The 15,216-nt window shown below is 44.0% G+C and overlaps 5 protein-coding genes across 5 annotated transcripts; 3 read left to right on the forward strand and 2 right to left on the reverse strand.

The window, feature by feature from the left end:
- Window positions 1–1,442: 1,442 nt before the first annotated feature.
- Window positions 1,443–2,582, forward strand: BDR25DRAFT_363682 (uncharacterized protein; the record flags this gene model as incomplete). Its single annotated transcript, XM_033696776.1, has 5 exons — window positions 1,443–1,539; window positions 1,569–1,718; window positions 1,755–2,038; window positions 2,107–2,403; window positions 2,487–2,582. 5 exons carry the CDS (start codon window positions 1,443–1,445, stop codon window positions 2,580–2,582), a joined length of 924 nt encoding a protein of 307 aa, XP_033539530.1.
- Window positions 2,583–2,636: 54 nt separating this feature from the next.
- Window positions 2,637–3,625, forward strand: BDR25DRAFT_363683 (cytochrome P450; the record flags this gene model as incomplete). Its single annotated transcript, XM_033696777.1, has 6 exons — window positions 2,637–2,659; window positions 2,758–2,799; window positions 2,836–2,885; window positions 2,912–3,026; window positions 3,073–3,538; window positions 3,569–3,625. The coding sequence occupies 6 exons, from the start codon at window positions 2,637–2,639 to the stop codon at window positions 3,623–3,625; spliced, it is 753 nt and encodes a 250-aa protein (XP_033539531.1).
- Window positions 3,626–4,276: 651 nt separating this feature from the next.
- Window positions 4,277–5,742, reverse strand: BDR25DRAFT_248194 (uncharacterized protein; the record flags this gene model as incomplete). The annotated part of the gene is made up of 2 exons (XM_033685966.1): window positions 4,277–5,393; window positions 5,489–5,742. The coding sequence occupies 2 exons, from the start codon at window positions 5,740–5,742 to the stop codon at window positions 4,277–4,279; spliced, it is 1,371 nt and encodes a 456-aa protein (XP_033539532.1).
- Window positions 5,743–6,285: 543 nt separating this feature from the next.
- On the reverse strand, window positions 6,286–6,629 carry BDR25DRAFT_194887 (uncharacterized protein; the record flags this gene model as incomplete). The annotated part of the gene is made up of 2 exons (XM_033684320.1): window positions 6,286–6,539; window positions 6,590–6,629. Coding segments are annotated over 2 exons (294 nt in total), but the record flags the coding sequence as incomplete, so codon positions are not given.
- A 3,122-nt stretch (window positions 6,630–9,751) lies between these two features.
- On the forward strand, window positions 9,752–10,627 carry BDR25DRAFT_386265 (uncharacterized protein; the record flags this gene model as incomplete). Its single annotated transcript, XM_033697990.1, has 2 exons — window positions 9,752–10,151; window positions 10,308–10,627. The coding sequence occupies 2 exons, from the start codon at window positions 9,752–9,754 to the stop codon at window positions 10,625–10,627; spliced, it is 720 nt and encodes a 239-aa protein (XP_033539534.1).
- Window positions 10,628–15,216: the final 4,589 nt, after the last annotated feature.

Here is a 15,216-nt window from a genome sequence, read left to right on the forward strand (position 1 = left end):
TTTTATAAGACTTTATATATAGCTATAGCACATTTTTTTAAGAGTTTTATGTTTTATTTAAAAGCTTAGAGTGTAAGCTGTATCTAACATTCTTTTAGCGCGTCTAAGTAGTGTTGTGGGGAATGCATTAGTGTAAAAAGGGTGGTTTAGTAGGGTCTTAGCAAAAGTAAGCAACTTAGGTGTGTGAGCAACTTGCCTATGAAGTACGTTAGAATAATAACATGTATAACTTTAGTAAAATAAGCTTTATTATAAGCTAAATATTTATTAACTATACTTATACTTAAAACTTTACTTTAAGCTTTAAATAACACTTTTTAAACATACTAGGCTAGTTTATGCTAATATAGCCTAGATTACACTTAGCATGTAAAGAATTAGCTATATTAGCTATAAATGCTATTTAAGAGGAAAATCTTTACGCATATAGCTTAAGTATAGTTTTAATAATTACCTACTTTTTATTATTACTTAGCCTTTATAAGTTAGCTATAGAATTAGCTTATAAAAGTTGTCTAGTGCTATAGTTATTTATTATTTTTTAAAAGACTTTATATATAGCTATAGCATATTTTTTTAAAAGTTTTATATCTTATTTAAAAGCTTAAAGTGTAAGCTGTATCTAACTTTTTTTTTAGCACATTTAAGTAGTGTTATTAGAAATGTATTAGTGTAAAAAAAGTAGTTTAGTAAAGTCTTAGTAAAAGTAAGTAACTTAGGTGTGTAAGTAACTTGCCTGTAGAGTATGTTAATAATATTACATTAATTATTTATTTAACTATGTCTAAGTCTAAAAAGCGTCTAACGTACACTATAGGCAAGTTGCTTACAAACCTAAGTTGCTTACACACCTAAGTTGCTTACTTTTACTAAAATCTTACTAAACTATTTTTTTATATAAATGCATTCCTAATAACACTACTTAAATGTGCTAAAAGAATATTTAATATAGCTTACACTTTAAGCTTTTATATAAAATGTAACACCTTTAAAGCAATATACTACAGCTATGTATAAAGTTTTTTAAAAAATAATAAATAACTAACATACTAAATAACTTTTATAAGTAAATTTTATAGCTAATTTATAGCAGCTAGGTAGTAAAAAGAAGCAGTTAATTATTAAGCACATACTTAAGCTATATGCGCAAGGATTTTCCTCTTAGCTAGCAGCTGTAGCTAATATAGCTAATCCTTTGCGCGCTAAGCGTAATCTAGGCTATGTTAGCATAAACTAGCCTAGTACATTTGTGAAGCGTTATCTAGAGCTTAAAGTAAAGTTTTAAGCACAAGTATAGTTAGTAGATATCTAGAAGCAGTGATAAATTTAAAAGTTAGTAGATAACCTAGATTAAACTTAGCATAGTAGTTTAGTGTTAGGGTAAAATGATTAAACTTTCCCTAACATTTTGTTTATAAGGCATGCTTACGTGAGGCTGGTCTATGGACAGTGCGACTGTATTAAAAAGCACTACTCCTCCTTTGCTTTCCATTGAAGGCTTTGCTGAGTCTAGCTTCTATAAAATCGAAAAGTATCTGGGTTAGCCTACGCGATGGGCCGCAAGGTAGCGGGAGGAACAATTCCGCTTCTCCTCAAATACGACTACAGTGGGGCACTATTATTTCCAGTAATATTAGTTCTCCATTCATATATTAACGGTGGATTCAGGCACGGTGCTCTAGAAATTCCATTGGCCTTTCTGGTGCTGTACGCGCCGCGTACAATCAATTGAGGAAAGCGCTAAGTGGTGAAAGACCTTGACCCCAACCAAGCCGTCCGCACAGCCTATCTCCGAAATTCCATGTCGTTTCCAAGGTCTAGCGAACACCCATTTCTTATACTTGACCCACACCCCTCTGTTTCCATTCGAAGAATTATTCTAAAGTGCACACGTCTCCTGTTTCCGTTAAAGCCAACCCCAACGGACATGTCTTCCCTGATGTTCACGAGAATGCTTCTAGCATCAACGATGTTAGGCGCTGCGACTCATCTTGCTATATTCATTCGTGGAGAGTGGCACATGCAAGCACCATTGTTAGTCAACTCTACTCTTGCATTTGGATAGCCATCTTTGCGATCTAAAAATACAATGGCAGCACCTTTTAGAATGTTTCTATTACCACCGGATCACTATCCATATGTTACGCTCTCGGGTTATTCACTAGCATTTCCATCTATCGTAGATACTTTCATCAACTCCGACACTTTCCGGGACCTTGGGCAGCGGCTATTACGAAGTTCTGGCATATCTGGAAGTGCCGGGCTGGGAAGAATTACCTCGTCATAGAGGAATTACACAAGAAATATGGACCTTTCATCGGGACTAGCCTAGGAGAGCTCACTATTGTTGATCCATCGGTACCGCCTGCCGTCGACGGACCTAAGAATAACCGCACCAAAGCCGTTTAGTACGATTTTTACATCTAGAAATAGCACTGAACACCACTCGGAGCAAGAAAGACCATGACTCTCGGCGTCGCATATAGGACAACGGCTTCAGCACGAAGGCCCTTTCTACCTACAAAGAGCGGGTCATTGAATATGCGGACACTCTTACCCGAAGAATTGAGCAGCTGGCCTAAAACAACGCAGCAGTTAACGTTTTAAACTAGTTTGATTAGTTTTCGTTGGACATGATGGGCGATTTTTGCTTTTGCCCGTTCGTTTAAGATGTTGAAGAATGAGAAATGGCGCTTTGCTGCTTGACTACTAAGAAAAGCTATAAGCTTGTTAGGGCCCTTCAGCCCTGTGCCATAGCTTGCACAAATTGCATTTTAAATTACACCCTGGATGTATATTGTGCGAGATTAGCTGTCGATGATGGAATGGTGTAAGGATCGAGGAGAGAGAATTCAAGATTTACCTTGTCTTAGAGAAAAAACATGGTAAATTAATTACTAGCAGATGAAAGTAGACAGAGTGGATATTTCTCACTGGTTAATTAGCGCATCTCTTAAGAAAGGGTTATTACAAGCTGACAAAGAATGGCTTAATGGGGATGCTGTCACCATAATCATTGCTAGAAGGTACGATTTTCGAAGAAAGAGATAGGCTTGAGCTAATATAAGGAAGTGATACTATTGCTCCTACCCTATTCTTCGACTTCTACGAACTCTCTCGATCTCCGGAACAGCAGGAAATACTTCTCGCAGAATTGAGGAACGTGGATGTGTTTGACCACAATATGTTTCAACGTTGTGAACACCTGTCCGCGCTCATCAACGAAACCGTGCGACTTCATCCGCCAGTCCCAGCTAGTGGATACCGTCAGTCTCCGCCGACTGGTATAATGATCAATCAGACCTACGTTCCCGGAAATGTTACAATCGTCGCGGCTCGGTATTCTCTTGCCCGTCTCGAGTCTGCGTTTGAGTATGCCGACCAATTCGTTCTAGAACGCTGGACCACAAAGCCTCATATTGTTAAAGATCCCAGGGGTTTTGCACCATTCTCTCAGGGGCGCTTCAACTGTGTCGTCAAGACTCCTGCTATGAGAGAAATGCGCCTGGTGATTGCTATGATAGTGAAAAGGTTCCAAGTTGAGGTCTAGGATGATGAGGATGGCAAGCGGCTCTTGACAGATTTGAGAGATCACTTCGCAATAGCTTCTTCTCCCTATCAGTAATATCCTGAGAACCAACAAGCAGACCCTCTAAGAGAACTACCTTAGTTATCTTAGATCACGGATCTTAACATTATAAAGGGTATTCTTATAAGCAGTCTCGAGCATATCGTGTATATATATTCTGCGGAGTTAATTAGCTACGAATTTTCTAAGGCCTCTTAAGCACCTACTACAACTATATCCTATATATACTATCTAACTACTGGGAACTATAGCGCCTTTCGCGTTCTTAATGATATTAGGCGAGGTTAGCGAAGCTCCCTTTAGAGCGACTATAATACCATCTATAGTGGAGGCTGGTAAGCTAAGATAGAGCTAAGGGACATCTACATAGCTCGGTGGAGGATGGTCCTCATCGATGACGTATGGGGGAGAAGAAAGGTTCGAGAAGAGGTTCGAAGGCTATCGGCTGACCCCAAGGCGTTATTTTGGGAGATGAAGCTAGAAGCACATGCATGAAGCTAATGTAGCAATCGGATAAAATGCGCCACTGGCGAATCTCCCGTCCCACCGACCTGATTCTTCCACCATCACGACCGGGAACATGCAGCGCGTCCCGAACGAGCGCATGCCAAACGCTATCTTAAAAACATAAGACTATGCATTCGGAATATATTAGAAATTCTACATCATTCATGGATATATAACAAATTACTGTTCCTTAGACAACCTCTTAGCATCCTCAAGATCAGCGGCACGATCCTCTGCTTCCATCCTCCTTGACTCCGGACTTTGAGTTGGCACCGGTGTATACGTGCCCTTACCATATCCTACATCACCCCCTCTGTTCTCGCTCATCTTACAATCGTCATTCAGGTCGTTCAGCCTTGCGAATTTCTTGTTCCTGTCCACCAGAACAGGAGTCTCATTCTCATCGTCCTCCCAGGGCTCGATACCCCTGGCCTCTAATGCGGATCTCTGAAGCTGCAACGTGCCCGTGGCCTGCCAGTCCTCTTTCCTTTTTTGAAGGCGAGGCGACCTATTTCTCCACCAAAGAATATTCACCCAGAAGAGCTGCTGTATGAGAACGAAGTCGAGTAGAATAAACAAGCTGCCGACCCCCAGAATAATCCCCATTCCAAGCACGCTTACGGAGATATTCTCACTACTTCGCAGTTTCAGAGCGGTGCAAAGATCGCGGAGGGCTGGGTCGGAAGGCTCTCTAATCTGCGCCAGCGAGTTTAAACCTGGGCGAATCTCAAATTCGTTCGGGGATGCGAATTCAGAGACCCGCCGCTGGAGCACGGCCAGCGAGACATTGTGGAGGTTCTCGGCTTCCATTTGCCAGTGGTTGGGCGGTAGAGCGGATGAGCCAACGCTGACAGTCGCCCATAACCAATCTTTCGCGAGTAGAAGCTCTGTACCGAGCACTTTGAACGACCATTGCAGACTCATAGAGCGGGCTGGCATCCACAGAAGCTCGAATATCGCTTTCTGTTTAGGACTCAAGTCCAAGTCTCCATCCTCAGAATCTAACGCATGCCTAATTCCATAGAGTCCTGTGACCGGTGTGCAGCGTGTATTCCTAATATTGCAGACTTGATACTGTTCGGTGCAACCAAGTACGGATAAGTCATTGGTGGCAGTGAAGAAGCCTGGGCCCCAGGAAGATTCGTTTTGGGCAGAAAAAAGCTCATCCTTGACCATCTCGCTGTACCTTGCCTTGTTGAAAATGGCAATTAGTGTGACATCGGCATTGCTGACTTGAAAGTCAGAAACTGGGATGAGATCACTGGCTGTGTCATTATCGTAGTAGGATGTTTGGACCCTAACAACAATCAGTATCTTTAGGCGTAAACAAAGGAATAGTGTATAAGTGCTTCGGTTATGGTAATGCAGTGGCTAAAGATATTAGGAACTCACCGGATTGTGTATGGTTCTTGGACATATGTTTTCATGAATTCTGAAACGCAGAAGGTCGTGAGGTTTGTCGTAGAATTCTTAAATGTAGCATCGCATCCGTCATTGTCACCAGAGGTGGGATGCCCCATTTCGTAGAATTTTATACTCGTATTCGTGCGCCCGTCACCGAAAGCTTCCGGTACGTCATTAATCCAATCCGTGGCGTATCGTTCGGCGCTAACAGGGGCACAGCTTGTTATTCTCCGTACTGTCATCGCGTCTGATTCCGGAGAGTTGATACCGAGATCCTTGTTAGAATGTATGGCTCCGGAATCATATCGCACCGCCGAAGATGTTGCACAAGTCTCCCCGTTTACAAAGGGGCATGATGTATCGTTGACGGATGATGCGTTGACTCCATGCAAGTACGGTTGTACGTAAACTTTACAGCCACCAGAAGCCCCATTGTCGTTCATATTGTAGCACGAGCGAACGTACGCCGCGCTCCTTGAGAGAGCCAACCGTCCCAGGAGGACTTGCGTGTTGAATGTGAGTAGTCCTTCTTCGTCCAGATTCTCTGGCTCTACACCTCGAAGGTTCTCTACCTCACCAGGAAAACCGCAAATACCGCCGGTCATCAGCGCCTGTCCTGAAGCGGATGTTGTCGTGACGCGGGATGAAAACAATCCTGCGACAGCAAAAAAGCCAATATGGATAGCGGAAACCAAAAGCAGCGGTAACGAGGTCCTCAAGGTCGCTTGAGCCTTCCCTTTCCCTAACCCTTTCCTGTTCTCTTTCCCCTGCTCTTTCCCTTTCCTTTTCCACACGAACGCGGACGAGGCTATGGTCCAAAATGCGTTGGTCGCAGTCACAGAATTTCTAAGGATGGCCTGTTGTTGATGGAAAAGGCCATTTTTCGACGCCGTCGTCGATCTCGTCTGGTGCAAGATGAAGCTAACCACGCGCCAGAAGCAGCTACCGGAATACTGTACGAACAGAGTGAGAAAGGAGACTAGAATCAAGCCTGCATATGTCGGCAGTGTAAGGGTAGCACCCCCAATCTTCCCATCCTCTGTTCACTTGGTTAGCGCGTGATAATGAAAGTAAGGACCAAAGACTCACCCCAGTTCGTCCAGAATCCGTTGTAAAATTCATTACCCATACCTAGCGTAGTTTAGACTCGCTTGATGCCTATACTACGAAGAACAGGGTATCACTGGACTTTTAAATGGAAAACCACAGACGAATGTCGAAGTGGCGAATATTATGAAGGAGTCATTCTGCAATGGGATACAAGGCTGGGGCGGAGTTCGAAGGATCGACGAAAACGAGAATCCCGCCCCCAACATTATGCGCATTGGGGGGCGCACCTTAAAATATCCCTTTGGCCAAGAGGCTAACCTAAATGAGATTTTACGCCCGATTTCAGCTCATTAATTCGTTGATAGGGGTTGCCACTGCGAAGATCGTGACTCTAGCCTTGCGAGTCTGCGCAGTCTGCGCTTTGTCCTATATTCATTCTCTGTATCGTAGCGTACGGGCATTCTACACAGCATCCTGTAAGATTAGGCCGAATTCGGAAGTATGTTGCGACAGATATCCTTTTCGAGAGCTTTAAAAGAGCACAACTTATTGTTTCAGATTGCAGCGTGCGCAAGGTCAGGTGTTTGCTGCCTTCAACATACCTTATTCCACGCTCTACCTCCACTTTCGATGTGGCAACATATGCATTGGCTTTGGTATTGCTGCCTGTCCTGCGCCTCGCCTACGCATTGGCGAGGCTGAGATCTTTGTGGCTAGTAGGCCATATGCGCGCGGCGGTTTCTAACTGAGGAGGCAGGTATTGCGAAGTGAACGCCGGGTCTGTGTCCTCCGAATTTTTTGTTAGAATCCTAAAGTCGCGATTTGACAGGGGGTATAACTAAAGGGGCGATTGACAGCGTCGAACGAAACGATCGAAAGCTTAACCAACACCGCGCTTGCCCGGCCTTTAAGTCCACCAAATACAACCGATGCCATCTAAAGTCTATCACTGCGTCGAGAGACACACGGTGTCGCGAGACGGGACTACGCTTCGGACCTCCGGAACCTCTCTATCGCAAGTTTGCGAAGCTATGGTCAACCCACTTTGAATCTGTAGCTTAGAAAACATTAGGTCTCCGATAAGGGAAATACAGTTGCGGCTGCGGGAATGCCTACTCAGATAAGCTGCAAGAACGGGTCAATTTGACAGCGGATATGGTTTCATAGCAACAATTGGTAATATTACGTTGATGCGTCTTGGTAGGAGGTAAATGAAGATTGCGATTACACGGCTTGAGAATTTTGCGATGAGAGTCCGCTGCTAGGAGGGTGATCTCTGATCATTTGTATCACCAGCGCATGTAGGCTGATCGTTTCGCCGGCGTTCGTGCGCTGCTGGTCGCCGGCGATGAGCCCGCCAGAACTGGCAGCAGTGTCGAATCTTTGGCGACGTCCAAATGTAAACCGTCGACGACATGCTCGCTAGCGATGTTACGAAATTTAGGTCGGCAGCGGCGCATGCGCTGATGATTAATCTCCCTTGAAACACCCGCGACATTGTCGGCGGCGATCCCAGGCTGAGACCACCAGCGATAGAGGTGCTAGGACGCCAGCGATACACGCTCCATATCGCCAGAGTAGAAACCAGATCAAGCTCCAGTGAGACGTAAATGGGGCCGTTCAATTTTAAACTAGCGGCCAGCCGAATTCTAGGTGGCCAGCCGAGCCGTAAGAGGCCAGACGAATCTGCAGCGGCCAGACGAATCTTCAGCGGCTTCGCCGTTTCTGGGTTCTGTGCGAAGAAGAGCTTCTATCTCTCGATTTAGAGGATAGCGACTATCGCTATCGAATTGGAAGGGACAGATAGAACTATTACGTTCCTGGAAACGTGGGAAGCATCTATTTTTAGTAGTAATATTCCTGGGATTAACTGAGCAATGAGGACTTCATGGGAGAACTTGTCTGTCTATAGCTCGACGTCGGTGAGCGAGCTTTTTGTGACTGTGATGTAGCATATTTTCCTGCCAAAAAAACATATCAGAGAGACCCCGCAAGCAAGGAGGAACACCAAAATCGTGATCCGGCCCATACTGTCCTATGAGGGTTCCTTTCCGTATCATTTTGTTCCCTAGAACAAGCTGATTACAAGGATTCCGTTCTCTACCAGTGCAGGACGTGCGCCGTTGCTAGAGGGGTGGTTGAAAGCTCAACCCCTCGACGCTGCCGCAGAGACAGACTTTTCGCAATGCCAAGAGATGAAGCACTACGAAAATAGAAGAACCAGGTAAAAACCACTCGATACTCTGCCTAAGGGAATCGCCTCACATAGCATTTCTGGTTTGGTAGAGGGACAGGACACCTCTGTGCTTGTGTGCTGCTCTAGGAGTGTAGCGTCGCTGGCGCTGCAACGAGGGTAGGGAGAATCCCGAATTCCAGGACACCTTCTTAGGAAATTTGTTAAGGCCAATGGGCTTACGAACAGCCTGGGTAGAAGAGAAGTGCTTCGGGGGCTAGTGGGTGGAATGGTGACCAAGAGAAGGGTCTCAAACAGCGTGGTGCTCGCAGCCGCCTATCGACAACGACCTCCTGGCGACCCAAACCTCTGTCTACAGCAGCGAAAAGGCGCGTTGGAAACACAGAGACACTAAGGAAGGACTTGACACTTGACAAGGGGGAGGAACGCAAGCTTGGTTAGTAGAGGCGTAAGGCTGGTAGCTGCGCGGCGCCAAGTTACCTGAGGACTTCCCTCTGCAAAACATAGTCGGCCCATCATCACCGAGAGGGTTATGGATAACGCGAAGCGGCTTGCTGGGATCTAAAGGAGCCGTGGGGCGTGGCATATAATGGTAGCGATGGCGGCTCTAAGGAACTCGCCTAGGCTATTTGCGCACGCTGAGGAAAGAGCCTTAGTGGACTCGTAACCCCTTGCGTGGAGTCGCACCCATAGAGCGCACTAGGGAGGCGGTGGCAGCTCGACCTGTTAGGGATTGCAATGGGAGGAGGATCAAACCCTCGCTGGCAACACTATCTATATAGCCTGAAAGAACGGATGCACGTGTCGGTCTATCAAGAGCTCCGGGGACAGCACGGAAGAGATAGGCTTAAGGAGCAAATCAGGGCATTCATGGGCGACTGTGGTGAAGGGGCCTAGTATGAGTAGGTCATTCTCGACCTTTACTATGTAGACACATCTCCAAGAGCACTGTAATACATATATGTTTTGGTCCAAGCAGCGTGGGGCGAGGTAAAGCCTAAGGCGACATGCAAGAACCTAGGACTAACCCTAGACATGAAGCTACAATGGAAAGCACACACAGAGGAACTCCAACAGAAGGTAATAAAAACAGTGAACGCGATGAGCTGCCTGGGAGGCTCAACAGGGGGCATCAGCCTCTCGGATATGAGGACCACCTATACTGGCACCGCCCTACCCAACTAATGTACGCGTGCTCGGTATGGTTACACGCCAACACGAAGAAGACACTCAACACCCTGAAAGCCATCCAGGCAAGAGTAGCAAGAGCTATATGTGGAGCATACAAAGTCACATCGAGAGCCACGCTAGACATCAAAGCGTACCTCCTCCTTATCGAACAGCAGTTATGGAAACACAACACAAACACCATCACCCGGCTCCTCTCGAGCCAGGAAATACTAGACAGTATAGACCCCCAACGAAACACACCCACGACGGAAAACCGAAGGAGATTCATAGACCCGCTCAAAAAGATCCATAGCGAGATACGAGATAGGCAAAACTAGGACGCCGACACACAGGAAACTATCCCACCATTCGTAACGCCACCATGGTGGACAGGACCAGAGACACACATAGACGACGACGCCGATAAAGCCCGTAGCCGGCACGACAGAGAAAACGACACAGAACAGGACCTCAGCATCTACACGGACGGTAGCGGAATCAATGGCCAGATCGGCGTGGCAGCGGCGTGCCCGATCCTACAACAAATACGCAGCGTGCACATGGGAATGGAAACGACCTCGACAATATATTCTGCCGAACTCCGCGGGATAAGTGCACTGCAGATAGCAAGGGAGTACGCAGAGCGAAACAGAAGCCGCCAAACAGTCGCTGTCGACGCAGACAACCAGGCCGCTATTACGTCTACAGCCTAACCGGAGGGACAATCTGGAGCCTATATCCTCAAAGAGATAGCACAACAAATCCAAGACATCCAGGACAAAGGACGACCAGTGAAAATCCGATGGATACCAGCACACGTAGGAGAACTAGGGAACGAAGCTGCTGACAGAGCCGCCAAGGAAGCCACAGGATGGAGAGAAGACGGATCCGAAGGAGAAACAGCGCCGAAGCCCTTCCAACTACACCCACTCAGGACAACAGTCAAGATGTGGGGTAAAACTGAGGTAGAAAGAACATGGAACGCAAATTGGCACCTAGAAACCGAAGGTAGAGCGTGCTAAAGAGACACATCGGTGCCCACGAACAGTGTACTCCGACTCCACCAGAACCTCAGCAAACAGCAAAGCGCGCTGCTGATACAGATCCGAACGGAGAAAATCGGCCTCCGGGACTTCCTCTTCCAACGATAAGTACCAGGCGTCGCGGGCCCAAAGTGTGAATGCGGAGCGAGACGGCAGACGGCTTCACACATCCTCCTCACCTGCAGGAACCACAGGAACCTCCGGAACCAGGAATTCGGTCGCCTTCCGGGACGACACGACTTCAAGGCCATTATGAACAACAGCAGGCTAGCCACCAAAGCTATCGGGATTATAGAACAGACGCAGATATTTAGGAAAAGGGGGATCAGAGACGAATAGACGAAGCCGAGCGCTCCCAAGCCATGTCGGCTGTCTTCCACGTCAGCCTAACCGTGCATAGCTGCTAAATCGCGGCTGAAACCGAGGAGGAATCAATTAATCAATCAATCATCACTCATCGTTCCACGATACTCCATCACAGGCTCATAGAGCTCTCCACAAGCTTCAAACCTCTTCAAAGCCTTACCGAATCTCCTCCGCACTTGTCGCATAGCTATTGCGTCTGTTGTCCAGCATTTGGCTGCTCTTTCTTCGATCTTCTTCCAATCTTTCAAGAGGCCTGAGGCGGTCCCCTGAGCCTAGTCGTCACCACTGTATGCTCTCTCCATGTGGATCTTGAAGTGATGGAGCTTCTCGTTAAGTGATAGGTCTCCGCAATCGTAGTGAATACATTCCAAATTCATCCAGTCGTCTTGTGTCTCCTACCATGACTTTTCATAGTCTGCGATGATTTAATCTTTGATCTGGGGATCTGACCATGGGATCATGTCCGGATAGTTGTTCTGCTGTCTCCGGCGAGCAGACCTTCGAAGCGGACCATAATCAATCACAATCAGGCTATCTAGATCACGCGTTAGCCTTCTCCTTAACAGGATAAGCATGACATACCTTGCGACCCCTGGGCTGCTTGTGATGTCCTGCCTCGCCCTCTCTACCTTGTACGTTCCCATTTCAACTCGGGTCACTGCTTCTTCTTCTCCCATGCCTTGATCCCGGTCGCCATTTATGCTGACCGTTTCTCGAACATTATTCCTCGGAATCGCATCAGGCTCATGTGTCTACGCTAAGGAATCACCCATAGCAACATCCACCACTTCTTGGCGAGAGAATGGAAACCCGGTGGGATGCCAAACGCTTGCCGATACGAGCGCAAAAGCAGTTGTAGCAGTAGCCATCACCAGAGATGAAGAGCTGGGCGGCACAGTTCACACTGGGGGGGAAATGAGAGGCACGACGCAGGGCAGTACAATGTTAGACGGCAACGGAGATTCGAGAAAAAAGTGCCTCACAAGGGATTGCTGAGGCCCAATGAGAGCAGCTGGCGCGGACGAGGGGGTTGGGGACGAAGGGATAGGAGTAGAGAGAAAAAGATGAAGAGAGGGAGTAAAAATGACCACGACGGGAGCTCTTTTATAGTAGACGTCAAGGTCAATTGCCGGTTCGGGCGTAGCGCGAAAACCGCAAGCGAGGCCCAGATTGCCCCAAACAGGGTGCATCTATTTCCTAATGCAGGCCTGCTGTTAGATTGTTTACGCAATATATAGTTATTATAAAAGTAGTTTAATAACTAATATTTTTTATAGTAAATAAAGTACTTTTTCATCTATATATAGTTATCTCTAGAGTGTAGCCTAGACTTAAATAAAAATATTCTATTGTCACGATTGTGCACGAGTAAGGTTATAGAGCTTCACGGAGGTCTAGTTTAATTACTATGTAAGGTATTATAGTAGGTACAAGACATTATGTAAGAAACAGGAAGGTTTAAAAAAAATTAGTAATTAAATACTTAGCTTAAAAGTCTAAGCGCTTTAAGTATAAATTAAGCTTATTCTAAGTTTAGTTAGTGTTAAAGTAGTTTATGCTTAAGTTTATGTCTATGTTATGTTGTGTTTATGTTAGACGTGCACTAATAATACTCTAGTACATGTCTAATACAGTTATGTCTAGGATCTAGGGAGAATACTGTGACAGTACTCTCCCTCTTATTAGGAAGGGAATCCTTTACATTAGTAGTTCTAGCATTAAGTTGTCTTTATTAGAGTACAGGTTTAGTTTAGATAGGTATTAGGCGTAAAATTAGGTTACTATAGAGTTCTTTTATAGGGCTTCTATAAGTTTCTATAACAGTTTATTGTATCTAGTCTATTTTATAAAGTATTTATAAATATGTTTTTTTTTATTAAACTAGATTTATTTAACATCTTTTATAACATATTTTAGTTTATTATTTATAATAATAGGTTTAAGTAGCAAGTTTAGCTATTTAGGTAGATAGTTAGATTTAAAGGCTGCTTAGCGCAGCAATAATACATAGAACACAGGGTGTATCTTTATGCTGTTAGGTAGGATTAATTAGTAAGTGTGTAATAAGACTATATAAGCTACTATAAAAGGGCTAAGGTTTTTTTAATTAAGTTTCTTTAATTATTAGTTTATTTAGATATTTCTAGTGTCTAGCTAGACCTTTTTGCTAGCTACATACATAGGGGCAAAAGTTTAAGATTAGTTTATGTACTCTTATTAAAAAGCTTAAGCTTATGTAAGCTTTTTATAAACATATTTAGATATATTTTAAATTTTATTAATAAGTCTATTTATATTTATTACTTATATAAATTAATAAGTTAGTTAGGGGGTATTTAAAAGTAGTTTAAATTCTATTTAAGAGTAGTATTTATAGTTTGCTAAAAATAAGAATACTTATGTTAATTTAGATGTTATGTTATTAGCTTTAAACTATGCTATAGCTAACTATTTTACCTAGTTATCCTGCTAGTAGTTTATGTACACTTATAAAACTTATTTTATTACAGTGTTTATGTTCTTAGTTTAGCTGTTAGTCTCTAAGTAAAAAGCTATAAATAGATAAAAAATAATTTAAAGCTATTTATAAAGTTTGTCCTAGAAGGCTAAAACAAACTATGTACAGTCGCCTACTAAAAGTGATTGGCCACTTTAGCGAGAGGCCTAGGCCACCCTACAATGCTTTAATTTTAATTAATTGTAACTTAATTAAATTACCACCTTTTTTAATAGTTACAAAAGCAAATAAAACCTCGCGCAAAGAGCTATCTAAGTCTACTGTTAATACAATATGGCAATTCCACCTCTACAGCGTGAGCGCTGGCAAAATTTTAAGTCATCTTAGCATTCCTAAGTTAACAGTTACATATAACATCCGCTGGCTGCGCAAGCAGCCCTAGCCTATCTATACAAAAGCCCTGCGTACAGGCTGGCCTCTAAAGCTTAACAAACGCGCTAAGAGGCATTTAATTCGCTAGGCAGCAAATAATCCCTTTGCTACGCTCTAGACTATTACAACACTGTCTAAGACCTACTGCCGCATCTATGCTAGTACTATAAGGAGATACCTTGCAAAACATAAGTACTACGCCTTCTGTCTACGTCACAAGCCTTAGCTCTTAGCTGTACACAAAGAAAAACAACTCTGCTTTGCTTAAATCTATTAATATAATAAGAGCAGTAACGTAGCTTGCGTAGCCTATTATAATAAAGCAACATTTAAAGTTAGCTTAGACACTAGACCTCTATATGTACGTTAGTAGCATAGAAAAGCGTACAAGAGTTGGTACCTAAAGCCTACATTTAAGTCTAGAAGGACTACAGTTTCTGTATTTAGTGTAATCTCTCTTAATTTTAAATTAGAGCTGTTTATTAACTAAAAAGGCGAGCAGAATAATGCTAGTAAATACTGTTAGATTCTGCACAATGTTGGCATCCCATTCTATGAGCAGCTTACAGAGAAACGCGGTATTGGCATATAGATGCAGGATAGAGCCCCTATTCATACTGCAAAGGCTACCTAAAAGTATATAGACAACCATAGCATGATACAGATTAATTAGCCTCTACAAAGTCCTAATTTAAACCTAATTAAGAACCTCTAGCAGATTATAAAGCTCTGCATCTTAAAGCAACAAGAATATATTACTACTTGCAAGCAGATAGTAGATATCCTTAAAAAGGAATAGGCAAAGATTACACTAGCTGATTATAGGAAGAGTATCCTAAGCTAGTTAAAGCGCATAAAGGAAGTTATCTAAAACAAAGGCAGGTTAACTCACTATTAATTAACTATAACGCTAGAAGATAGGCCTTAACACAGGCTTCTTATAAAACCAAAAATCTTTTAATTTAGGTAGCAATTAGTTAAGTAACCTCTTTCCTAAATAGGC

Source organism: Lindgomyces ingoldianus (assembly GCF_010093535.1).
Source record: "Lindgomyces ingoldianus strain ATCC 200398 unplaced genomic scaffold BDR25scaffold_76, whole genome shotgun sequence".
Taxonomy (NCBI): Eukaryota; Fungi; Ascomycota; class Dothideomycetes; order Pleosporales; family Lindgomycetaceae; genus Lindgomyces; species Lindgomyces ingoldianus.